The 27,374-nt window shown below is 43.3% G+C and overlaps 1 protein-coding gene across 13 annotated transcripts in view; it reads left to right on the plus strand.

Moving 5' to 3' along the window:
* Window positions 1-27,374, plus strand: part of ARIH2 (ariadne RBR E3 ubiquitin protein ligase 2) — a 65,978-nt gene that overhangs the window by 13,182 nt on the left and 25,422 nt on the right. For 2 of the 13 annotated variants that reach the window (XM_055382417.1, XM_063703790.1), the window contains exons 2-3: window positions 12,562-12,607; window positions 16,477-16,507. The exons of 7 other annotated variants lie outside the window; for them this stretch is intronic. In XM_055382417.1, coding sequence (XP_055238392.1) covers window positions 16,505-16,507 — 3 coding nt within the window. In that variant the 5' untranslated portion in view covers window positions 12,562-12,607; window positions 16,477-16,504. Of the gene's footprint in view, window positions 1-9,506; window positions 9,644-12,561; window positions 12,608-16,476; window positions 16,508-27,374 lie in introns of those variants that run through there. 4 more of the 13 variants (XM_055382415.1, XM_055382418.1, XM_055382416.2 and 1 more) reach the window with 2 other exon arrangements.

Here is a 27,374-nt window from a genome sequence, read left to right on the forward strand (position 1 = left end):
AATTACCATTCCATGGAACTCTTGAGATATTTGCTGACAAGCTGCTCAGGAAGAGGCTCAGCCAGAGCCCCAGACAAAGCCCAGGAAGGATCATGACTGTGGAGCTGGCTTTGGTTTGTGATGGGTCAAGAGTCTCTTTCTCCTAGTGCCCTCATCTTAGCATCATGTTAGGGGTGTGGGCAGGAGAAGTGAATGTTGTTCGGGGACCCACCCCATTGCTTCAGGAGGGGAAAGAAATAGGCCACTTTGAGCTAGATCTAGTCCAGGAGGTGTAGTGAGCTACCTGAGCTTTGTGTTGAGGCCAGAGGACCTTGAAGGTGGTGTAGAAGGGCAATGCAGGTTATAGAAGTCCTGGCTCCACAGGGCAATGGGCATGGGAGTGGGAGGGTTATCCTCTGGGCTGGAATGAGGGTCAAAGATGTATAGGTAGAAAGGAATATTATGATTGTAGCCTCAAGCATCTTTACTGTTGGTGGAAAGGAATAGGTTTTGTAAACTATAGGAATCGGTTTTTAATAGGATTTTTTAGTTTTTTTTTTGTTTTTGAGACAGCGCCTCACTCTGGCACTCAGGTTGGAGTGCAGTGGCACGATGTTGGCTAACTGCAGCCTCCAACTCCCAGGCTCAAACAATCCTCCTACTTCAGCCTCCCAAATAGCTGGGACCACAGGTGCGCACCACATGCCCGTGTGTGTGTGTGTGTGTGTGTGTGACCACAGGTGCTCACCACATGCCTGGGGGTGTGTGTGTGTGTGTGTGTGTGTGTGTGTGTGTGTTTTTGGTAGAGACGGGGTTTCGCCATGTTACCCAGGCTGGTCTCAAACTCCAGAGTTCAGACGATCCACCCACTTCAGCCTCCCAAAGTGCTGGGGTTACAGGCGTGAGCCACCACACCGAGCCTAGGATTTTAAATAGGTATTTAAATAGATTTTTAAAACTTATTCAGCACATGTGTGGCATAGTGAAGTATATTGCTCACTTTTTTTTTTTTTTTTTAATTGAGACGGACTCTCGCTTTGTCACCCAGGCTGGAGTGCAGTGGCACGATCTCGGTTCACTGCAAGCTCTGCCTACCAGGTTCACACCATTCTCCTGCCTCAGCCTCCCAAGTAGCTGGGACTACAGGTGCCCGCCACCACGCCCGGCTAAATTTTTTTGTATTTTTGGTAGAGACGGGCTTTCACCTTGTTTGCCAGGATGGTCTCGATCTCCTGACCTCATGATCCGCCCACCTCGGCCTCCCAACGTGCTGGGATTACAGGTGTGAGCCACCGCGCCTGTCCCTATTGCTCACTTTTTAAGGCTGTTCCCCAGATAGGATTGGAGAAATATGCCAATTATCACAAGTGTTTTTACTACATTTCTTCTTGCTTTATGAATTGCTGTATTAACTGCAGTAAAGCTATGAAAATATTTCCTAGAACACTCTACTCTGCCATACTCTTTTGTGAATTTTTTTAAAAATCTGGTGTTTGCTCTTTAGCAAAATGTGACTGGAAAATCTCTCTAAGATTCTGCTGTGGATAATTTTTCCCCTCTGTAGATGAATAGTAGTGAGTTGTCAGGGCTTCTGACTCTTAAGTGCCGAAGTCTTTATAGTCCTGTGTTCAAAACAACCTGGCTTTTTTGCCTTTTTCACTTGTAACATGATCAATTGGTATTCATAACAACAAAATACATTATTTTAGCCATTTTCTTAATTGGTACTAAATACTTATATAATGCCAAGTTAAAAGATAACAAGTATCTGGTGAAAACTTTAATTATTAAATCGATTTTCTTTTATTCTGATGTAGCTGAATTTTAAGATCATTCTATTTTTATTTACTTACAGTCATTAATTGACCAATAATGGTTTTTTGTTGTTGTTGTTATTATTTTGCTACTACTCATGGGAAAGTATCTTCAAACTGGGCCTGGTTACACTGAGTGTTTGTGTGCTGAGCAGCCCTCTGATTTCTATTTTTGTGATCTGATGTGAGCTGTCTTTGCATGCCTCTATCTAAGTAGAACTTAGGTTAAATTCCTGCGTTTCAAATAGCTGGCCGTTAATAGGTTTGTTAACATGTTTCACAGTGTTTTAGTCTGGAAGTCTGAGGTGTGTTTACTGATGTGTAAATTCATTTTTAAAAGGCGATGAGAAATGTCCAGAGTGACATTGAGAATGGCCTAAATACAAATGGTGCAAACTTTTCCTTGTCTTGCCAGCTTAGAAAAGTTATTGTCGTCACTGTGTACCTGATACCATACAAAACATGCTCATCATCTTCCAGAAAAGAAGCTCTTCATCAGATTCAAGGCCAGCTTTCATTCTAGTCTTTTTGTTGTGCTTTCTGTCTACCTCAGGAACCATGGAAGTCATGTGTAATCAAGGGGTGATACGGTATTTGTGTTTGTTTGTTTGTTTTTTTGACATTTATATTTTAATCTTGAGTTTATAAATTTTTTTGTCAAGATGTTACTACAGTATTTAAGAAAATAATATCATTCATGTTTTCATTAACCTAAAATAAGTTTTCTTTCTTGCTTATCATCCTTCAGCTCTTGTCCATATTCATACATAGCATTATTGTTCAGTATTTCATTCAACCAATATTGGGTATTTATTGAGAACCTACTACGCCTCCTGTTATGTTCCTGTGCCAGGCACATAACAGGAAAAATAACTGTGAACAAAACAGACAAAAATCTCTGCCCTGGTAGACATTGCATTATAATAATCAGTAGATATATGTATTTTATGCATTCTGCTTTTTTCATGTATATTTCAAACATTTCCCCGTTTTTACTTTGTCCTCATAAATACTTTAAATGGCTGTGTAGCATGCCATCTTGTTTTTGAACTGTAATTTGCTTAAGCTTTCTCCATTGGGCATTTAAGGGAGTACCTATGTATTACAGTTGTTGGGGGACTGGTTACATTGTTGTGAATGTCTTTATGGATATGACTTTTATGTCTGTTGGGCCTTGTCCAGAGTCTGGGCTAGTGGTCAGATGATTGGGTTCCAGTCCCATTTTTTCCATTTAATATAATATGACCTCAGATAAGTCTGTCAGCATCTCTATGCTTGAGTTTCCTCATCTGTAAAATAATGATAACACCTCCTTCACAACATTAAATGTGATGATAATGCAGATAAAGTGCCTGGAACATGAATGTTCAAATCAATTTTGCTTGGTCATGGTAGAAGCGGGGCAAAAGTGGAAGGATGGGAGTGTTATTTGTCTTGGTTCCTTAAAACACATTCTCAGCGTTGTGTGTCTTGAATCATAGGGTAGGAGCCTACACACTGAGGATGGTTCTGGGCAATGTATTGCTGACTGGTGCCTCTGAGTGTGCATATGATATTGGGTCATATACTTTGGATTATTTTACCTTCCCCTGGAGCCTCTGGTTCTCGTCTCCTGGGGCCCACCAAAAGAAAAGTAAAAACAACACAAAATGAACTTTGAATTGGAGCCGGGAAAAAGATACAGGGAAATAATAGCTTGTCTGTACCTGTATTTGTGGTTGACTGCAATGTTTGGTCTTATGCCTATGTTAATAGCACTACTTAACATTTACTTGTTTTGGGGGTTCTTGTTATTGAGACACCTCCGTACTTTAATTTTGCCTTGCTCCAATCTAATTATCTTTTTTTTTCTTTGCCCTTGCTGCTCTAGGAAAAATTTGAAGGATTAGATTTGTCTTCCCCAAAGAGGGAAGAATTGTAGGAAAGATTTGAAAAAGCTGCAGAATGAGGAGCATTTTGCTCCTCCTGAAATGTATCTGCCCTCTAACGTTATTTCTTAAACTGACATGAACTGTCAAACATGAAGTTCCTTTTCTATCTAAACTTTAAACTTTTATAAAGTTTAAATCTTTATAAACATGAATGATTTCCACCGGGCACGGTGGCTCACGCCTGTATTCCCAGTACTTTGGGAGGCCAAGGCAGGCGGATCACCTGAGGTCAGGAGTTCAAGACCAGCTAGCTAACATGGTGAAACCCTGTCTCTACTAAATATACAAAAATTAGCTGGGCATGGTGGTGCATGCCTGTAGTTCCAGCTACTTGGGAGGCTGAGGCACGAGAATCGCTTGAACCTGGGAAGCGGAGGTTGCAGTGAGCCGAGATTGCACCACTGCACTCCAGCCTTGGCAACAGAGCGAGACTCTGTCTCAAAAAGACAAAAACAGGCCGGGCGCTGTGGCTCATGCCTGTAATCCCAGCATTTTGAGAGGCCAAGGCGGGCGGATCACGAGGTCAGGAGATCGAGACCATCTGGCTAACACGGTGAAACCCTGTCTGTACTAAAAGTACAAAAAATTAGCCGGGCATGGTGGCGGGCGCCTATAGTCCCAGCTACTCGGGAGGCTGAGGCAGGAGAATGGCGTGAACCCAGGAGGTGGAGCTTGCGGTGAGCCAAGATGGCACCACTGCACTCCAGCCTGGGCAACACAGCGAGACTCCGTCTCAAAAAAAAAAAACATGAATGATTTCACAGTGATGACCATGTTACTGATCATAAATAGAGAAAAATACAGGCAGGATGAGCAAGGGGTTTGTTTGGAGATTTTAAAAGGAAAACAGCTGTTCTTATAATTGTGAACAAAGTGTGGTCTCTATCTGGAAAAGTTATTCTCTTTGACTAGCAGTTTCTTTTCCTGGTGAGCTAACAGTCTCTTCAATTCTGTCACCATCCTTTCCAGGAGTCTGTAGATAACCTTGCCTCTTTTTACAAGAAATCTTTCTAATGCCATCAAGCTTGGTTTCCTGGATTCTCTATCTTAATTGTTGGTACCACCATCCACCAACCCGGAAATAGAGGATTGACCCTCTACCCCTTGTTTACATGAATCCCTACCTGATCCCCAGACAGAGTCTGTCACTCTTGCCTCTGTACCACTGTGCTTCTTGGTGTGTGCTTACAGTGTTTGCCAATTAGTTGTAAACTAGGATATAAACTCTTTGAGATAGAGGTCCATATTTTTTCTTTACCTAACAGCACCTGGCAGAAATGACTGGTTATGTTATGTTCTCAGTAAGTGTTGCTTTTTAATATGTCTAAGCCCAGGCCAATAAATGCACAGTTGAAAATTTAACTCCAAACCTCTACTTCTGTGTTCTTCAATTGTAAACAGAAGACATTCTCTTCAAAGGACTTTTTCATGAAGCCAGCTGACCTCCAAATAAAGATGGTATAAACCTGGCCAGGCGCGGTGGCTCACACGTGTAATCCCAGCACTTTGGGAGGCCAGGGCGGGTGGATCATGAGATCAGGAGATCAAGATCATCCTGGCCAACACAATGAAACGCCGTCTCTACTAAAAATACAAAAAATTAGCCAGTCGTAGTGGCGGGCGCCTGTAGTCCCAGCTACTCCGGAGGCTGAGGCAGGAGAATGGCGTGAACCTGGAAGGCAGAGCTTGCAGTGAGCTGAGATTGCACCACTGCATTCCAGCCTGGGCGACAGAGCCAGACTCCGTCTCCAAAAAAAAAAAAAAAAAAGAAAAGTGGGTTCTATGTCCTTTTTGATGATGAGAAATGGGGTTTCACCATGTTGGCCAGGCTGTCCTTTTTGATGATGTAGAGATGACTGATGGCATCTTTAGTCATAAATACAATGTGGTTTAAAAGTTTTGAATTTTATGATACTGTAGTAGAATACACCAAATTTTCTTTTGCAAATTTACTAACACTGCTACTTCAAGATGGTTGGCTGCACATGCCTTTGCCCCACCTCTGCTTCTTCTGTTTGTTTTGGTATTCAGATGTCTGTGGTAGTTTTATTTGCAATGGCCAAAAACTGGAAGCAGCTCACATACTCAAAGAGATGAATAAACAAACAGTGGCATACCCATAGAACTGCATACTTCTCAGCAGTATAAAAGAATGAGCTACTTATATAAGCATCGTTGATAAACCTCAAAAAAAAAAATGCCACATGAAGAAACCCAAAGGGGAGAAACATAAAAACTTTATATGTCAGTCATATAAAATTCTAGAAAATGCAAACTAATCCATCATAAAGGAAAGTAAATCAACAGTTGTCTGGAGGACCAGAGAGAGCAGGAGAAGAGAGACTATTAAAGGGGATAAAGTAAATTTGGGAGTGCCCTTCCGTTTTTAAATACTATGAAAATGAAAGTAAAGGCACATGCATGTTATAAACTAATAGTAACAAACAGAATGGGTTGGAGTGGGGTGTTGTCTGCGGACATCATTACAAAATGTAAGCCAGTTTATCTAAATTTTGAAAAGACCGTGGACTCTGATCTGACTGATGAATGTTGGAAGAGATAAGTGTGCTGCAAATCGGGGAATTAATAAAACAGCTGTATATAGACTAGTCATCCCTGTCCCCACTGGGTCTTTAGACCAAAAAAAAAAAAAAAAAAGAAAACCAACTACATACAAACAAAAGAAACCCATTTATTTATTTAATTTTTTGAAACAGAGTGTTGCTCGTCCCCCAGGCTGGAGTGCAGTGGCGTGATCTCAGCTCACTGCAACCTCTGCTTCCCAGGTTCAAGCAATTCTCCTGCCTCAGCCTCCTGAGTAGCTGGGACTACAGGCACCTGCCACCACACCTGGCTAATTTTTGTATTTTTAGTAGAGGTGGGGTTTCACTACGTTGGCCAGGCTGGTCTTGAACTCCAGACTTCAGGTGACCTGCCTGCCTCGGCCTCCCAAAGTGCTGGGATTACGGGGGCGCCTGGCCAAAACCTTTATTTTTAAGAGATGAGATAAACTGCAGAGAAATAGGACCCTTAGAGTGTGAGATTTGGCTGATCTCGTTTATCATCTGGGGGCCCTCGAGTCTGGAGTAATAGCCGTCTCTCATGGATCACCCTAAAATGACAGGTTCTGTTTATGTACACAGAGCTTAGGATGCATTTTCCTGACCCCTCTTCCCTTTAAAAATTTGAAGTAATAATTAGCTGGGCACGGTGACTCACGCCTGTAATCCCAGCACTTTGGGAGGCCGAGGCGGGTGGATCATGAGGTCAGGAGATAGAGACCATCCCGGCTAACACAGTGAAACCCCGTCTCTACTAAAAATACAAAAAAATTAGGCGGGTGTGGTGGTGGGCGCCTGTAGTCCCAGCTACTCGGGAGGCTGAGGCAGGAGAATGGCGTGAGCCTGGGAGGAGGAGCTTGCAGTGAGCCGAGATTGTGCCACTGCACTCCAGCCTGGGTGACAGAGCAAGACTCCATCTCAAAAAAAAAAACAAAAACAAACAAAAACAAAAAAAACTGAAGTAATAATCACATAACCTAAAACTAACCATTTAAAGTATACAATTCAGTGGCATTTAGTACATTCACAATGTTATGCAACCATCATCTTCATCTTGTTCCAGAACATTTCCATTACCTCAAAAAGAAACCCCCAGGCTGGGCGCAGTGGCTCATGCCTGTAATCCCAGCACTTTGGGAGGCCGAGGCAGGTGTTAGAGACCAGCCTGGCCAACATGGTGAAACCCTGTCTCTACTAAAAATACAAAAAATTAGCCGGGCGTGGTGGTGGGCGCCTGTAGTCCCAGCTACTCGGGAGGCTGAGGCAGGAGAATGGCGTGAACCCGGGAGGCGGAGCTTGCAGTGAGCCAAGATCGCGCCACTGCACTCCAGCCTGAGCGACAGAGCGAGACTCCGTCTCAAAAAAAAAAAAAATTAGCTGGGCATGGTGGCACACATCTGTAATCCCAGCTACTCGGGAGGCTGAGGTGGGAGAATCACTTGAACCCGGGAGGTGGAGGTTGTGGTGAGCCCAGATTTTAAAAAAGATAGATAGATAGATTAGATAGATAAAAAGAGAGAGAGAGAGAGTGCGCAAGTGAGCCAAGTCTGGATGCAGTGGCTCACTCCTGTAATCCCAGCACTTAGGGAGGCCCAGGCGGGCAGATCACTTGAGGTCAGTGTTGCGGGAAGTCAGGGACCCTAAATGGAGGGACCGGCTGAAGCCATGGCAGAAGAACGTGGATTGTGAAGATTTCATGGACATTTATTAGTTCCACCAGCCTGGCCAACATGGTGAAACTCCATCTCTATATCTCTACTAAAAATACAAAAATTAGTCAGGCGTGGTGGCGCGTGCCTGTAATCCTAGATACTCGGGAGGCTGAGGCAGGAGAATTGCTTGAACCTGGGAGGCAGAGGTTCCACTGAGCTGAGATTGCGCCACTGCACTTCAGCCTGGGTGATAAAGGGAGACTCCGTCTCAAAATATATGTATGTATAAAGCCACATACATGGCATGAGTATGAGTCATTGGTGGCAATCAAAAAATATATTTGTGCAGGCTGGGCGCGGTGGCTCACGCCTGTAATCCCAGCACTTTGGGAGGCGGAGGCAGGCGGATCACGAGGTCAGGAGATCAAGACCATCCTGGCTAACATGGTGAAACCCCGTCTCTACTGAAAATACAAAAAAAAATTAGCCGGGTGTGGTAGCGGGTGGCTGTAGTCCCAGCTACTCGGGAGGCTGAAGCAGGAGAATGGCATGAACCCAGGAGGCGGAGCTTGCAGTGAGCAGAGATCGTGCCACTGCACTCCAGCCTGGGTGACAGAGCAAGACTCCGTCTCAAAAAAAAAAAAAAAAAAAAAAAAAAAAAATTTGTGCCTGATGTATGAACATTCTCCTTTGAATGGCCCAAAGGGTTATTGACATTGGAACCACAGTGAAGAAAATGCAATTCTGGTCCTACAAATAGTATCCTAAAGCTACAAAAGTAACTGATGGAGGAACTAAAAATAGTGATTTATATATCAAAAAGTTGGGACTTGAATGTGGGAGATAGGGAGCAATTTAAGTAAGTTACATGTCATAGAGAGTTAGGGTTATACTCAGTGATGTTGGTGACAACCAGAAGAACCTTAGACAAATGACTGGAAAAGATTTCTCCTGGATAGGAAGACCTGGTGGTGGTAGTGGTAAAAAGGAATGAGGTGGCAGTGTTGTTCCTTTCCATCAAAGAGCCTTTTATGTTTTATGAACCATTGATTTTTCTTTTCGTTTTTTTTTTTTTTTTGGAGATGGAGTCTCGCTCTGTCGCCCAGGCTGGAGTGCAGTGGCGCAATCTCGGCTCACTGCAAGCTCCACCTCCCGGGTTCACGCCATTCTCCTGCCTCAGCTTCCCGAGTAGCTGGGACTACAGGTGCCTGCCACCACGCCCGGCTAATTTTTTGTATTTTTAGTAGAGATGGGGTTTCACCGTGTTAGCCAGGATGGTCTCGATCTCTTGACCTCGTAATCCGCCCCTCCTCGGCCTCCCAAAGTGCTGAGATTACAGGCGTGAGCCACCGCGCCCAGCCCGATTTTTCTTTTCTTTTTTTTTTGTTTGAGATGAAGTCTCACTCTGTCACCCAGGCTAGAATGCAGTGGCATGATCTTGGCACACTGCAACCTCCGCCCCCCGAGTTCAGGTGACTCTCCTGCCTCAGCCTCCCGAGTAGCTGGGATTACAGGCACACGCAACCATACCTGGCTAATTTTTTTTTTTTTTTTTTTTTTTGAGGCGTAGTCTTACTCTGTCACCAAAGCTGGAGTGCAGTTGAGTTATCTTAGCTCACTGCAACCTCTGCCTCCTGAGTTCAAGCAATTCTCCTGCTTCAGCCTCCTAAATAGCTGGGATTAGAGGTGCCTGCCACCACGCCCAGGTAATTTTTGTATTTTAAATAGAAACAGGGTTTCAGCATGTTGGCCAGGCTGGTCTTGAATTCCTGACCTCAGGAGATCTGCCCACTTCAGCCTCCCAAAGTGTTGGGATTACTGGCATGAGCCACTACGTCCAGCCAAGCCTCAACTGATTTTCTTTGTTCATTGGCCATTAGGATAGGTTTAATAATTATTTCCCAGTAAACAAGTACTTCCTGAATTTCTGGTGTCATTTTAGCTTTCAGGTAGATGTTGGGAGAGATGGAAAAAGGTAGTTTGATCTCTTCTTTTCCTTTTTGCTTTTTTTTTTTTGGAGACGGAGTCTCCATTGCCCAGGCTGGAGTGCAACCTCCGCCTCCCCGGTTTAAGTGATTCTCCTGCCTCAGTCTCCTGAGTAGGTGGGATTACAGGCGCCTGCCACCATGCCCGGCTAATTTTTTTTTTTTTTTTTTGAGATGGAGTTTCGCTCTTGTTGCCCAGGCTGGAGTGCAATGGCACGATCTCAGCTCACTGCAATCTCCGCCTCCCAGGTTCAAGCCATTCTCCTGCCTCAGCCTCCTGAGTAACTGGGATTACACGCATGCGCCACCACACCCAGCTAATTTTGTATTTTTAGTAGAGATGAGGTTTCTCCATGTTGGTCAGGCTGGTTTCAAACTCCTGACCTCAGGTGATCTGCCCGTCCCATCCTCCCAAAGTGCTGGAATTACAGGAGTGAGTCACCGTGCCCGGCCCTAATTTTTGTATTTATGGGGTTTCACCATGTTGGCCAAGCTGGTCTTGAATTCCTGACCTCAGGAGATCCACCTGCCTCGGCCTCCCAAAGTGCTGGGATTACAGGCATGAGCCACTGCGCCTCGCCAACCTCTTCTTTTTCAAATAACTTAAAGATCTCTCTGCCTTTAATATCTGCCCCCTCCTTTACTTCCACTTTTTGTTTTTCTGATACACCCACTAAAAGTACCACTTTATTTTGCTCTGTTGAAAAATTTAAAGTGGATTCTCCAGGCTCCAGCCTGATTTCCTTATTGTTCCTCTCCCTAACTCATATACTTGATTTTAACCTCCTCCAACCTATTGTCAGCATCTCCGCCCTTCTTGCAACCCTCGAGAGACTGCTAAGCCCTCCAACTTTTTTTAACCCGTCTCAGAGAAGCTGTGTCTGGCCTCTCCTGTATCCCTGTGCATTCCTGAGGGCTTGGAAGACCTTGGGCACCTTCATACGCTCTTGTGGTGGATGTGGGTGTGGTGACAAGGCTGGACCACTGGAGACAGACAGACAGTGGTCTTGGCGTATGGGACCTAATGCTAGCACAGGTATTGTTCCAAGTTCTTGGGTTTGGCGGAGAAGGAATCAGTCAAAAAATTTCTGCCCTCAATGGGCTTTCATTCTGTTCCTGTTTATATAGTTTTATATAAACAGAAAGGTTATAAAAATAGGGTTATATGTTTCTAGCATAAAGGGGTAGCTAAGGAAAGCAGTCGATGAGGTAGTAGCTCTGTCACTGAAACATGCTGTTGGAATCTGGCTTTTTCATTAAGATGTGCTGGCCTCTGAAGTACCCTCCTTTTGGAGAAGATGGTACTACCATCTTATTGGTAGTACTTGGATGGTACTACCTAGCTGGTTATTTGGCATTCCCTGTCTTTGCCTCCTCACAGTAGCAGTAGCTGAGACATAGCATTGTTTCAAATAACTTTTGGACAGGATGGGCTGTGGCTGCAGGAATGGACACAGCTTTTAGTCCTACTCTGTGCAGTTCATTTGATGTCAGCTCCCATCTGCATTTCTTTTGATTGGGTTTGCTGGACATAATCTGCCTATGTGGCATTCCCCTGGAAGTCTGTTAAGAGTTCTAGAAGGGGCAGTAACCAGCCCTTTGTACTGAGTACTTCTCAAAAAGTTTCCATTAAATGTACCCTAAAAGATATGCTGGCTGGGATTTACTTCACAATAATCTGGAGGGAGGAGGGGAGGGCTGGAATGGAGACATAGTGGGTCTGGCCACCAGCTGGTTAATGGGTTTCATTATACTCTTCACTTTGGTAGATGTTTGAAATTTTTCATAATTAAAAAAAAAATACCCGTATGGTCAAGGAATGATTACGTTAGTATTTTTACATTATTATATTTTGTATAAATAACCTTATATTGAGTGAGGTCTTTGGTTTTTTTGGTATTGATTTTAATGATTGGAGTCCATAGCAATTAGAACTGAATCAAGGTTAGGCTGGTGAGAAGTCTTCAAATGTGTGTTTATTAATCAGACTTAAAAACATGTATAACATTTGGGTACCTCAGTTACAAGTCAACCCTCCTTCCATGTCCCTGTAAAGAAAAGTGGAATGGGCAAAGTTATGATCAGGTGCCAGAGAGTGGGCCTTTTAGAGGCTGAGAATATTTAGGTGTGAAGTATGGGAGAAATGAAATCCTACCACTTAAATTAGATTCAGGGGTGAGCCTGGTTTAGGGTCAGAAGCCCTATGAGACCCCACTACCACCACCACTACTGATGCTAATTTTGCCCCATCGTAGGCTGGTGTTTACTTACTCCTTTGTCTCTGTGCTTTAACCTTCTTTCTTCCTCTTGTCCCTTTAGTACTTTCTTGCCTCCCTCCACATCATCCCTTGCCCCCCGGACCCAAATCCATCTGTCTTGATCTCTTTAGGCTGATTTTCCTATATCATGTCCCATCCTAGCCATTCTAGCCCAGGCCCAGAAGCTGGCCCACAGTTCACTCCCTTTCTTCATTTCTGCTTTTTAATGAGTGACCACTAGTGTTTGTTAACAAAAGTGATTGGACCACGAAGTGGCAGGCTGAGGCATGAAGACCCATTCATGTAGCCTTAAAAGATTTCAGGCAGTTGGCAAGTAAGAATTCTAAATAAAAATTGAAACTACCACCTGTATTTTTTCAGGCCGTTGATGCTCACTGCCATCAGCTGCATCCTCCCTATGGCACTGGTAAGTGTGGGAAGGGCTGGTGACAGTTTTGGTGGGCTGCTGGATTTCTTTTTTCTGGGGGAAAAGTCTATTTGCAAGCTATGTTGTTAACTTGTCCTTGAGGGCTGGAGAGCTTGAACCAGCTAGAGGAGACTAAAAAGATAAAGAAGCCACTGATCATGTTCATGGATATCCTTGGGGAACTGTTGTCAGGAGCAGGGGCTATTTTAGCATGTGCCTTGATCCGTATATAAAATTAGTATGTTCTGTGCACTATTTTGAGTAATAAACATGTACTATCCAAGTGCTCTGGGGTGTCAAATAATAGCTGTTAAATTTCCTGGAACTCGCAAAACATTTTTTTTGAAGATAGATGTTGGTTGTGTACTAGAAAGGGTCCTAAATGTCATATGTGCTTACCATTTCCTTCAGTAGCAGGAATTTATCTCTCTCTGGTATTTTAAGTTCTTTGTGGTCAGGGGACTCAAATGTTTGTTCCAACGACTAATTTAAACTTCTGATAGAGACTTGCTTGAATGCGGTGGAGGGGAAGGGACTTGGTAGAAATCAGAAAATAAATTTGTGGCTGTTATTAACAAACTTCAGGTGGACTTGCAATTTGTGATCTGAAAAATGATATCATCACAATCTGCTTACACTGAATAAAGTTGAAACAGAAGTAGGGCAGCAAGTCACAGAATTGCAAGTCTAAACCCACAAGCAAATTGCTATTGGAATTGCCTTACTTAAGATCCTGAAACCCTGCAGCCGTCTCCTTGTAGCAAGCGGGTCAGAGGACACAGAGATTCAAAGTTTTATCTTATAAGGTAGTCTCCATTCTAAGCTGACAGTTTGATTTCAGTTCTCTAGTCTCTAACACCCTTAGACTGTGGAAGAAAGTGCCTCCAGAACAAAATGCTGAGATTGTAGATTTGCATGCTGCTAACCACGTCAGTAACAGCGACTAAAGCATTCATATTCACTTCATTACATCTCTGTGAGAAAATCTTAGCATTATTGGCCCACAGCCTGAATTTCCCCCTGGTCTTCATCCTCCATTCCTCAGTCCTGCTTGTGAAGCAGGCATAGAACTGTGTGACACATTTACTATGTTCTTCATTTAAAAAACAGAAAGGAGAACTTGACTCCCAAGCAGCCATCTACTCTAGGTTTCTAGGCCAGTGTAACCAAGTGGTAACTACTGAACATGTTTTGAGGGCCTGTGTCAGATAGTATTTTCCAAAGGTCATGAGCAAACACCTTCTGTCATCCACTATAGTCTGTGCATTTTAGAGTTTCAGTCAAAAACAGACTATAGAGGATGACAGAAGGTGTTTGCTCATGACCTTTGGAAAATACAAATGACCATAAACAAAGTCCTTTTTGACATGCATGTAGCACATGCTTCCTGAAATAAAGATCTGGAAACCATCTGAGAGTATTGACATTGTAAATGCAATGGCAAAACAAAGCCATATTGGATTGAGGGCTACGGGTAATGCAGAGCAGTGTGTAGGGTAAATGAGAACAGAGGAGAGACAGCTCATTTCAAGCTGGAAAGAAAGCTCCCCAGTAGTGTCTAACCCATTGTGGTGTAGGTTTGGAGGACTCAGGGAAAGTGGGAGCATGGGCTGCGTTTGGTCTCTGCTCAGACCCCATCTTTGACTCTGTGAAAGCCTTCTCTGGACTACCCAGAAACTTGAGGGTACCCTTCACTCTTCACAATAAACTATATGCTTGCCCCCACTTCTCTACCTTGCTCATACACTTTCCTTCCCTAGCTCCCGGTAAAATGAGAGAGTTCTTCTCTTTGGGGCTTATGTTCATACTAAGGGGCAGGCACAAATGTGATTGCCCAAAGACAGTCCAGGGAGTGAGAAGGCAGGCCTAAAAGCTGTGCCTGTGGAAAAGTGATATTTAAGGAGCTGGCTGAATGGGAGCAGAACATCCAGTGAAATGCTCAGAAGCCTTGGTCAGGGAGATCAAGAAAGCCAGAGAAGGCCAGGCACAGTGGCTCACGCCTGTAATCCCAGCTCTTTGGGAGGCCGAGGCGGGGGGATCACCTGAGGTCGGGAGTTTGAGACCAGCCTGACCAACATGGAGAAACCTCATCTCTACTAAAAATACAAAATTAGCCGGGCGTTGTAGCGCATGCCTATAATCCCAGCTACTCGGGAGGCTGAGGCAGGAGAATCGCTTGAACCTGGGCGGTGGAGGTTGTGGTGAGCCGAGATCGTGCCATTGCACTCCAGCCTGGGCAACAAAAGCAAAACTCTGTCTCAAAAAAAAAAAAAAGAAAAGAAAAAAAAAGCCAGAGAATATTGTAAAGTTATCAGCATTATAGGCCTATATGGAAATGACTTTATACTAGCACTATTATACTGTATAGTGTATACAGTCAGTTAACCTTAGTGAAAACTGTGTTAAAACTGTAAAGCGGAATTTGTTATTTTGAGGATTATAAATAAAAAGTCAAAGTATACTGTTTGATGCAGTAATATAAGGATCAACCCTTCGTATATTGTGACGTATGATTATGTGAGTGATTGCCATTGAATTAAATTTGACAAACTTTCTGCCCTTTTATTATGAAAAATTTAAAAGAAAGAGCTTTAAATAATTGTACAGTGGACATTCATATACTATACCATCTAGATTATATAATTGCTAATCTGTTGCTGCATTTGCTTCATCATTTATCTGTCCATCAGTCAACTCATTTTTGGAACAGCTCTATTAAAGTTTTACATGCCATTAAACTCATCCATTTTATCTTTTTATTTTTATTTTGTTTATTTACTTTTTTGAGACAGTCTTGCTCTGTCACCCAGGCTAGAGTGCAGTGGTGTGATCTCGGCTAACTGCAAGCTCCGCCTCCCAGGTTCACGCCATTCTCCTGCCTCAGCCTCCTGAGTAGCTGGGACTACAGGCGCCCACCACCACGCCTGGCTAATTTTTTTGTATTTTTAGTAGAGATGGAGTTTCACCATGTTAGCCAGGATGGTCTCAATCTCCTGACTTTGTGATCCGCCCGCCTCGGCCTCCTAAAGTGCTGGGATTACCGGCGTGAGCCACCGCGCCTGGCCTTCTTTTTATTTTATTTTATTTTATTTTTTGAGATGGAGTTTTGCTCTTGTTGCCCAGGCTGGAGTGCAATGGCGCGATCTCGGCTCACCGCAACCTTTGCGTCCCAGGTTCAAGCGATTCTCCTGCCTCAGCCTCTGAAGTAGCTGGGATCACAGGCATGTGCCACCACACCCGGCTAATTTTGTGTTTTTAGTGCTAATTTTATATTTTTAGTAGAGATGGAGTTTCTCCATGTTGGTCAGGCTGGTCTGGAACTCCCAACCTCAGGTGATCCGCCCACCTCGGCCTCCCAGGAGTGCTGGGATTACAGATGTGAGCCACCACGCCCGGCCGATCATTTTGAAGTGTACCATTATTTGAGTTTTATTAAATGTATACAACTATGTAGTCATTACCATAGTCCCAGTTTTAGAACATTTCATCACCTAAAAAATTCCCGTGTTCATTTATAGTTGATCCCTGTTCCCAAGTGACTACTGATCTTCTGTCTCAATAGTTTTGCCTTTTCTAGAAATTTCATACAATTTGAATTATACAATATGTAATCTTTTGTTACCTGGTTCTTTCTCTTAGCATAATGGTTGAGGTTCATCCATATTGTATCACGCATCAGTAGTGTGTTCTCTTTTATTGCTGAATAATGATTTTCCATTGCATGGATATGCCACATTTTGTTTACCCATTCATTTGTAAGTTGATGGACATTGGGTTGTTTCTAATTTTGGGCTACTACGCAGTATGCTGCTGTGACCATTCATGGCCAGGGCTTAATATAGCCATGTGTTTTCATTTCTCTTGTATAGATAACTAGGAGTGGGATTGCTGGGTCACATGGTAAGTGTATGTTTAACATTTATTTATTTATTTATTTTTGAGACGGAGTCGTGCTCTGTTGCCTAGGCTGGAGTGCAGTGGCACGATCTCGGCTCACTGCAAGCTCCGCCTCCTGGGTTCATGCCATTCTCCTGCCTCAGCCTCCTGAGTAGCTGGGACTACAGGCGCCCACCACCACGCCTGGCTAGTTTTTTGTATTTTTAGTAGAGTCGGGGGTTTCACCGTGTTAGCCAGGATGGTCTCTATCTTCTGACCTCGTGATCCGCCTGCCTTGGCCTGGGATTACAGGTGTGAGCCATCGTGCCCAGCCGTGTTTAACATTTTAAGAAATAAACTGTTCCCACTTTACATTCCCACTAGCATTATGTAAGGGTTCCAGTTCCTCTGCTTCCTTGTTAGCACTTGGTATTTTAGGTCTTCTGGATTATAATCATTCTAGTGAGTGTGTAATATCTTGTGGTTTTAATTTGCATTCCCTAATGACTAGTGTCATTAACCACTAATGTAATTAATGATCTTTCCTTGTGCTTATTTGCTATTCATACATTTATTTTTTGTGGTGAAATGTCTGTTCAAATACTTTGTCTGTTTTTAAAAATCGCATTTTGTGCCTTATTGAGTTCTAAGAATTCTTTACATAGTTCGAATTATTTTATCAGATGTATGATTTGCAGATATTTTCTCCCATCCTGTTACCTGTATCTTTTTTTTTAATCTTTTTTTTTACTCCATCTAGTTCTGCTTCCTACTTTTCCATTTTCTAAATGGTGTCTTTTGAAGAGTAAAAGCTTAATTTTGATGAAGTCCAGTTTATCTTTATTTTCTTTTTTTAAAAAAATTTTCTTTTAAGGATTGTGCTTTTAGTGTCATATCTAGAAATCTTTGCCTAAACTAAGGCACAATTTTCTTCTGTGTTTTCTTTTAGCAATTTTATAGTTTTAGGTTTTACATTTAGATATGTGAACTCTTTTGAGTTAATTTTTGTGTGGTATGAAGTAATGGTCTGTGTTCTGTGTTTCGTTTGTTATGTATAAACAATTATTCAGTTGTTCCAGAACCCTTTGTTGAAAAGACTTTTTTTCTCCATTGAATTACATTGGCACCTTTGTTGAAAATTTACCATACGTGTATGAGTTTCCTTTTAGACTCTGTTTTGTTCTATTGGTCTGTCTATTCCATTTTCTTTTTTTCCTTTTTTTACTTCATCTAGTTCTGCTTCCTACTTTTCCATTTTCTAAATGATGACTGTTGAAGAGTAAAAGCTTAATTTTGATGAAGTCCAGTATCTCCACTGTCTTGATTACCGTATGTAACTTTATAGTAAGCCTTGAAGTCAGATGGTGTAAGTCTTTCAACTTTGCTCTTTTCTTTCAAGATTGCTTTGGATATTCTGGATCCTTTACATTTCTACAGATTTTGCAATCAACTATTAATTTTATTAAAAAGCTTGTGATTTTGATTGGGATTTTCATTTTGATTGGTTTTGATTGTTGTGTTCAAAATCTGTAGCTGTGCTGCCCGGTATGGTAGCTATGTGTGACCATTGCTCATTTGAAATACAGTCAGTTTGAATTGAGATGTGCCGTAAGTCTAAAATACAGACTGGACTTAGAATGAAACAAAGGATAAAAATAGATTATCAATGCTTTTTTATGTGTTACATGTTGAAATAATACAATTTTGGATGTATTAGGTTAAATAAAATAAATTATTAAAATTCACCCACTTAATTTTTCAATTTGCTGCTATATAGAAATACTTTTATGGCTCTTTCTTTGAATTCTAACATTTGGTTTTTGTATATATTGACTTTGTATTTTCTTTCTTCTTTTTTTTTTTTTTTTTAAATTTTTATTTTGTGACAGTGTCTTGCCCTGTCACCCAGGCTGGAGTGCAGTAGAGCTATTATGGTTCACTGCAACCTCAACCTCCCAGGTTCAAGTGATCCTTCTACCTCAGTCTCCCAGGTAGATGGGACAACAGGTTCATGTCACCATGCCCAGCTAATTTTTTGTACTTTTTGTAGAGACAGGGTTTTGCCATGTTGCCTTGGCTAGTCTTGAACTCCTGGGCTCAAGTGATTTGCCTGCCTTAGCCTCTGAAAGTGCTGGGATTACAAGCGTGAGCCAGTGTACCAGGCCAACTTTGTATTTTTTTTACCTTAGTAAATTCATAAATTCATTTATTAGTGTTTTTTTTGTCCCCCGTGGAGTTTCACTCTTGTCCAGGCTGCAGTGCAATGGCAAATTTTTAAATTAAGGATTTTTGTGTCTATGTCTGTGGAATATTGGGGTTTTTTTTCTTGGTTATGTTTTATCATGGTTATGCTAACCTCATAAAATGAGTTTGGAAGAAATGTCCCTTTCTTCTCTAGTTTCTAAAAGTGTTTATGTAAAATTAGTGTTGATAGAATTCATCAGTAAAATCCCTGGGCCTGGAACTTGGTGGGAAGGGTTTCGATCATGACTTCAATGTCTTTACTATATAAAGAGCTGCTCAGTTTTTCTTTTTCATTTTGTGTCATTGTTGGTAAGTATTCTTCAAAGAACATGTTAATTTCATTTAAGATGTCAATTTTATTAGAATTAGGTTGTTCATAACATTTTCTTATTTTCCCTTTAATGTCTATAAGAATTGTAGGGGGTGGTCCATCTTCTACCTCTGTTATGGATAATTTGTTTTCTCTTTTTTCCTAATTGTTCTGTTTTATCAACTTTGTTGATATTTTTAAAGAATCCATTTTTAGACTTCGTTAATTTTTGCTGTTACTTGGATTTTATTTTTCTCTTTTTAATTGTTACTGTTTTCTTCTTTTTACTTCGTTTTAACTTAGTCATCTTTTTCTAGCTTCCCTTTTTTAGCTGTAATACACGGCAGTGACTAAATTTTTCTAGCGTCTTAGGTTAGATCTTTATGTCATTGATTTTTGGACCTTTTTTAATATATACATTTATAGTTTTAAATTTTTGTGTAGGCATTATATTAGCTGCATCTCACAAATTTCATTATGTAGTATTTTTGTTATTCAGTTCAAAACATTTTCTAATTTCTCTTTTGATTCCTGCTTTGACACAGGGGTTCTATAGAAGTATGTTCTTTAATTTCTAAATGTATGCTACAAAGAAGGGCATTATTGGTAGCTGACAGTAAAGAGAAACATATGGGGGTTCTGGAATCATTCAGTGAATTGCTGTGGGGAGGAATTAGGTGATGGGTCCTGAAGACTCTCTTCTACTAAGGCATATAAAGTTTGTCCTGTCAATACTGGAGAGCAGTGATGGGTTTTAAACAAGGTAGGAACTGATCCTGGCAAGAGTTAAGGGATCTGCAAGAATTGTGTTATTATTACTGTTGCATAAGGGTGTCAGGAAGCTCATCCTGAGGATGATGGAGTGGAAGGGATATACATTAAGATGCCTTTCCATGTGAGTGAGGCCCTTCTGATGGGAGTGCTGAGGAGAGGAAGAACTAGAGATTGGACACTGGAGTGGTGATGATGGGAGAGGGTAAAGTGGTTAAGGAAGAGTGAGACGTGGAGGAAAAGGCCAACAGTCCTACCTTGAGAGGAGTGGGAATGTGGTGCCCCCCACTGGCAAGATGGGGATACAAGAGGAAGAGCACAGAGTACCTGAACAGGTGCTGCAAAAGACATCATAGAGATCAAGAGGGGGTCATTAAGGCAGAAGGAAGTTAAGTGTCTGATTTCTGTCAGCAAGATAAGGTATGAGAAATGTTTGAATTTGGCAACAAGGGAGTTTATATTGCCTGGTATATGTGCATAAAGAAAGAATATCTTAGTATTTCTACTGTCAGCAGTTTTTTTTTTTTTAAACGCGGTCTCGTTCTTGTCACCCAGGCTAGAGTGCAGTGGCGCGATCTTGGCTCACTGCAACCTCTGCTTCTCGAGTTCAACCGATTCTCATACTTCAGCTTCCCAAGTAGCTGGGATTACAGGTGCCCACCACTATGCCCGGCTAATTTTTATATTTTTAGTAGAGACAGGGTTTCACTCTGTTGGCCAGGCTGATCTCAAACTCCCGACCTCAGGTGACCTGCCCGCCTCGGCCTCCCAAAGTGCTGGCATTACAGGTGTAAGCCACCGCGCCTGGCCAGCAATTCTGAGTAGATTGAAATTCATCAACTGAAATCAACATCTTATCAAATTATGAGCCAAACTGAATTAAAATCAGGAATAATCCGTGAATTTTTAATTTATGATTTTGGCAGTTAGACCCCATAAACTTTGAAAAGTATTATAGTTATTAAACATGATTATTCGTTTTCTTTTTTTTATTTTTATTTTTTAGACGGAGTCTCGCTCTGTCTCCCAGGCTGCAGGGCAGTGGTGCGACCTCGGCTCACTGCAAGCTCTGCCTCCCGGGTTCACGCCATTCTCCTGCCTCAGCCTCCTGAGTAGCTGGAACTACAGGCGCCTCACAACGCCCGGCTAATTTTTTGTATTTTTAGTAGAGACGGGGTTTCACCGTGTCAGCCAGGATGGTCTCGATCTCCTGATCTCGTGATCCGCCCACCTGGCCTCCCAAAGTGCTGGGATTACAGGCGTGAGCCACCATGCCCAGCCATTATTCATTTTCTTGAAACAGTGTCTTGCTGTGTCACCCAGGCTGGAGTGTAGTGGCGTGATCATGGCTCACTGCAGCCTCCACCTCCTGGGCTCAAGTGATCCTCCTACCTTAGCCTCCTAAGTAGTTGGGACTACAGGCACGTGCCACCATGCCCAGCTAATTAAAAAAAAAAATGTTTTGGCTGGGCGTGGTGGCTCACACCTGTAATCCCAGCACTTTGGGAGGCCGAAGCGGGTGGATCACCTGAGGTCTGGAGTTTGAGACCAGCCTGGCCAACATGGTAAAATGCCGTCTCTATTAAAATACAAAAATTAGCCAGGCGTGGTGGCAGGTGCCTGTAATCACCGCTACTTGGGAGGCCGAGACAGGAGAATCGCTTGAACCTGGGAGGCAGAGGTTGCAGTGAACCAAGATCGCGCCATTGCATTCCAGCGTGGGGACAGGAGCGAGACTTTGTCGCAAAAAAAAGAAAAGGCCGGGCTTGGTGGCTCACGCCTGTAATCCAAGCACTTTGGGAGGCCGAGGCAGGCGGATCATGAGGTCAGGAGATCGAGACCATGCTGGCTAACACCGTGAAACCCCCGTCTCTACTAAGAAATACAAAAAATTAGCCAGGCATCGTGGTGGGCACCTGTAGTCCCAGCTACTCAGGAGGCTGAGGCAGGAGAATGGCGTGAACCCGGGAGGCGGAGCTTGCAGGGAGCCAGGATCGCACTACTGCACTCCAGTCGGAGCGACAGAGTGAGACTCTGTCTCAAAAAAAAAAAAAAAAAAAAGTTTTTTTCTACGTATAGGATCTCACTATTTGCCCAGGCTGGTCTCAAACTTCTGAATTCAAGTAATCCTCCCACCTTGGCATCCCAAAGTGCTGAGATTACAGAGCCTTGAGCCACCACACCCAGCCTGTAACTATTCTTTACTCATGGTTTTGTGAATGTACAAAATGACTGTCAAAGAGATTCCACCATCTTAGGGTTTGCTCTTTAAACAGGGATGAGATTTCCTCTGGGGAATAGTGGAAATGAATTAGAGAATGGGTTTGCTGGAAACAGTAACCTAATGAATGGCACCCTTTTTTGGCCCTTGATATGGAGGGAACAATAGATACCTTTTTTATCTCTGATCAGAGACTCAGATTACTCAGTAATTATCTTGAGACTCCTTTTGGACAAGAAACTTTCTAGTTCTTAATTTCTAGTTTTTTCCTCAGTTAATGTTTCTAGAAATAGAAAAAGCATTCATAATGCCGGGCGTGGTGGCTCATGCCCATAATCCCAACACTTCGGGAGGCCGAGGCAGGACGATCACTTGAGGTCAGGAGTTCGAGACCAGCCTGGCCAACATGGTGAAATCCCATCTCTAGTAAAAATACCAAAAATAGCTGGGTGTGGTGGTGAGTGCCTGTAATCCCAGCTACTTGGGAGGCTGAGGCAGGAGAATCACTTGAACCCGAGAAGCAGAGGTTGCAGTGAGCCAACGTCGCGCCACTGCAGTCTAGCCTGGGCGACAGAATGACACTCCATCTCAACAGAAACGAAAAAGAAAAAGCATTCATAAATAAATAGGACTTTTCATCCTCTGATTACATGTTGATCTAATAGAACTGCAAGTTTCTTCTGAACACCACATTGGTCACATGTGTTCCTTCTAAGTCATTAGTCTTTTTTTTTGGCTTACATTGGTTGTTTACTACCCTGGATCCATTTTTCTTTTGGAAAAGATTTGGCCTTTTCTTTATAAGTTGTCTTGATAATACTTAATCCTAACTACCAACAGGTTGTTAGCTCCTTCATTAAAACAGCCCAGCAAGAGCTCTTCTTGATTCTACTGAAAGGTTTTCTCTTCACAATTGAACAAATTATAAAGGGTAACAAGGGGACAGGGGGTGAAGGACTCAGTTATGAAAGTGTTGACTGTGATAGATTCTAAATGGATTGTTGAGCTCTTTCGAGCATTAAAGACTAATGGTGTGAATACTAGTTCGTTCCTTAGAAAGCTCAGCTGTTTGCACTCAGACAGATTTTTACCTTTAATCTGGCTTAATATTGTTTAGAAGATTTGTCTTGGCCCTCCTGCCAGGAGGCCAAGATGGCTCAAGGTGGCCACTGCTTCCTCTGGAAAACTGCTGGGGAGTTGAGATGGGGGTTCAGTCAGTTCTCTCTTGTGACCCAAATCAGGGAGAAGGTAGCCTCCTTGCTGAGACTACCTTTTAGAATATATTATTCTAGAGTATCATTTTCTCATTGTTTTTCTCCATCTCTGTGCTGCTTTTTCTCAGAGGACTCTGGGGAATCTGGCTTTCCTATAGATCCTTCCTGGTGTCCATTACTGGATGAGGTGCAGTGACGCTACATTTTCCCTTAATTAGTGGTCTCAGAATCTCATCAGGTTTGTAGTAGATTTTTGAGAGAGAGAGTCTCCAATCTTCTGTGTACTATCAACCTAATATGTGTAATTATCTCCTTTACTTTTTTTTTTTTTTTTTTTTGAGACGGAGTCTCACTCTGTCACCGAGGCTGGAGTGCAGTGGTACCATGTCGGCTCACTGCAACCTCCGTCTCCTGGGTTCAAGCAATTCTACTGCCTCAGCCTCCTGAATAGCTGGGATTACAGGCGCCCGCCACAACACCCAGCTAATTTTTATATTTTTAGTAGAGACGGGGTTTCACCGTGTTGGCCAGGCTGGTCTCGAACTCCTGACCTCAGGTGATCCGCCTGCCTCTGCCTCCCAAAGTGCTGGGGTTACAGACGTGAGCCACTGCGCCCGGCCCTTTTTTTTTTTTTTTTTTTTTTTTTAAGAGACGGTTTTGCTGTATTGCCAGGCTGGCTGTGGTGTTGAACTCCTGGGCTAAGCAATTCTCCCGCCTCAGCCTCCTGAGTAGCTGGGACCACAGGCATGAACCACTGTGCCTGGCAGTCACCCCCACCTTGATGTGGGGATCCCAGTAGTGTCTCTTACAGAAGGCTGCTGGGAGATGCATACAGCTGACGTGTGTTTGTGTGTGTGTGTGTGTGTGTGTGTGTGTGTGTATTTATTTTTTATTTTTTTGAGATGGAGTCTTGCTCTATCACCCAGGCTGGAGTGCAGTGGCACAATCTCGGCTCACTGCAACCTCTGCCTCCCGGGTTCAAGCGATTCTCCTGCCTCAGCCTCCTGATTTCCCAAGTAGCTGGGATTACAGGTGCCCGCCACTACGCCCAGCTAATTCTTGTATTTTTATTAGAGACGGGGTTTCACCATGTTGGCCACAACTTAGCTGGTCTCAAACTCCTGACGTCAAGTGATCTGCCCGCCTCGGCCTCCCAAAGTGCTGGGATTATAGGCGCGAGCCACTGTGCCTGGCCTATCCTATACGTATTGATGTACTCTTGGCTGTTGCCATTAAAAGAATAGATTTACACCTCACCACTGTCCATTTTATAAAGTGGTAGGCATATCTCCCTTCACATTGTTTGTTCTCACCAGAACTCAGCTCCGCTGGGATATTCTGAGTTGGTCATTAGCAGACTTGTAATCATCAGGAAATTCTTGGCTTCAGTAGAGGGTTATGTTGTTATCTGTAGGTGAGCACTACCTAGTGTGTTAATTCTGAGGCTTCACTGTGGCTGTTGGTGCTGTTGAAATCAAGAGATCAGTGTTAAACTTTCTTGACCTTTCTAATGAAACAACAAAATTTTATTTTAAATCCACAGCTTAAAGACATACCATTTAATAATCAGCATTTGTTGAATGGCTACCCAGTGTCCAGTCCATTTCTGGGCTTTGTGGATCTGTGAGTCAACCCTGACCCCTGTTCTTAGTGTAAAGGGCCCATCTGTAGTGAAAAAAGACGGCAGCTGTTGGACATGGTCAGAATTCCTCTGAGTTCCTAGGTGGCATAGTATCTTTGCTAGGACTTGGTGGGCATGCATAATGAGACATGTAGAAGTCAGAACAGAAAGCATGGTGTAAGGCTGATTGGGCCCCACTGGGTATGAGAAGAAAGAAAAGGTTCCAGCAGGGAGTTCATCTAAAACAGTATCACTTCATGGGTTGTTTTTTGTTTTTTGTTTTTTGTTTTTTTTTGAGACAGAGTCTTACTCTGCTGTCGCCCAGGCTGGAGTGCAGTGGCGCGATCTCAGCTCACTACAACCTCCGCCTCCCGGGTTCAAGCGATTCTCCTGCCTCAACTTCCTGAGTAGCTGGGACTATAGGCACCTACCACCACACCCAGCTAATTTTTGTATTTTTAGTAGCGACGGGATGTCACCATATTAGCCAAACAGGTCTTAATCTCCTGGTCTTGTGATCCACCCGCCTTGGACTCCCAAAGTGCTGGGATTACAGGTGTGAGCCATTGTGCCTGTCCCCACTTCATGTTTTTTAAAACTATTCGAGGGGTAAACTGACGTAGGTTGGAACAGAGCAGGTCAAAACTCCCATGCTGCAGGAGGATCACTTGAGACCAGGAGTTTGAGACCTGCCTGAGCAACATAATGAGACCCTCTCTCAACAACAACAACAAATCAACTGGGAGTGGTGGTGTGGGCTTGTAGTCTTAGTGTCTTGGGAGGCTGAGGTGAGAGTATTGCTTGAATCCAGGAGTTCTTGGTTACAGTGAGATATGATCATGCCACTGCATTCCAACCTGGACAACAAAACAAGACCCTGTCTGTAAAAAACAGAACAAAAAACTGTTGTGCTTATCAGTAGTAGGATTGTGTCTGTGAACAGCCGCCGCACTGTAGCCTGCATGACCTCATCTCTATTTTAAAAAATAGATAGGCCGGGCACGGTGGCTCACGCCTGTAATCCCAGCACTTTGGGAGGCCGAGGCTGGTGGATCACGAGGTCAGGAGTTCAAGACCAGCTGGGCCAAGATGGTGAAACCCCGTCTTTACTAAAAATACAAAAATTAGCTGGGCGTGGTGGCGGGCGCCTGTAATCCCAGCTGCTTGGGAGGCTGAGGCAGAGAATTGCTTGAACCCAGGAGGCAGAGGTTGCAGTGAGTCGAGATCGTACCACTGCACTCCAGCCAGGGCAACAGAAGGAGACTCCGTCTCAAAAAAAAAAAAAAAAAAGAAAAAAAGGTAAGGCCGGGCTCAGTGGCTCACACCTGTAATCTCAGCACTTCGGGAGGAGGCTGAGGCAGGCAGATTGCTTGCGTTTAGGAGTTCAGGACTGAACTAGGCAACATGGAGAAACCATGTCTCTACAAAATATTAAAAAAATTAGCTGGACATGGTGTCTTGCACCTGTAGTCCCAGCTACTCAGGAGGCTGAGCTGGGAGTATCACTTGAGCCCAGGAAGTGCAGATTGCAGTAGCCGAGATCATGCCACTGCACTCCAGCCTGGGAAACATAGTGAGATCCTGTCTCAAAAATAATAATAATAAAATAGGCCGAGCGCGGTGGCTCACGCCTGTAATCCCAGCACTTTGGGAGGCCAAGGCGGGTGGATCACGAGGTCAGGAGATCAAGACCATCCTGGCTAACACGGTGAAACCCCATCTCTACTAAAAATACAAAAAATTAGCCTGGTGTGGTGGTGGGCGCCTGTAGTCCCAGCTACTAGGGAGGCGGAGGCAGGAGAATGGCGTGAACCCGGGAGGTGGAGCTTGCGGTGAGCCGAGATTGCACCACTGCACTCCAGCCTGGGTAATAGAGCAAGACTCCATCTCAAAAAAAAAAAAAAAAAAAAAAAAACCAATAAAAAATAAATAAAAAAGCTGTTTGTATCAAAGGCTGTATTTCAGCAGTTGTTAAAGTTTAAACAAGATGTCTTGTCTCTCTTTTCATTTTGTGATAGTGTCTGTTGGGGACGAATAGCTTTGTTAAGGACACAGAAGAAATATCAGCCATAATTTGGGAAACCTAGGCCTAGAGTCTACGTGGGCCTCTGCAAGAAAATACTGTGGCTGGTCGGCCAGCACTTTGGGAGGCTGAGGCGGGCGGATCACGAGGTCAGGAGATCGAGACCATTCTGGCTAACATGGTGAAACCCCATCTCTACTAAAAAATACCAAAAAAAAAAAAAGAAAATACAGTGGCAGCATGCACGGGTCAGATGCCACTTACCTTGGAAGGAAAATAGAGACCCCCATCCTGAGTGAAGTAAGCTGTCTTGAGTCGTTGATTTTTCTCCAGATGTACCTGGACTGTAGGACAGGAAGGCACTCACTGATTGCATAGCCTTTGACACTCATTATATGCTGGGATGTGCCCTTGTTTAGTAGGTGCGCACTTGTCTCCTTTCAGGAGTGACTTGAGCGCTAGAAGGAGGGATCATGTGGTGTTCACT

The sequence above is a fragment of the Gorilla gorilla genome, chromosome 2 (assembly GCF_029281585.2).
Source record: "Gorilla gorilla gorilla isolate KB3781 chromosome 2, NHGRI_mGorGor1-v2.1_pri, whole genome shotgun sequence".
Classification (NCBI taxonomy): domain Eukaryota; kingdom Metazoa; phylum Chordata; class Mammalia; order Primates; family Hominidae; genus Gorilla; species Gorilla gorilla.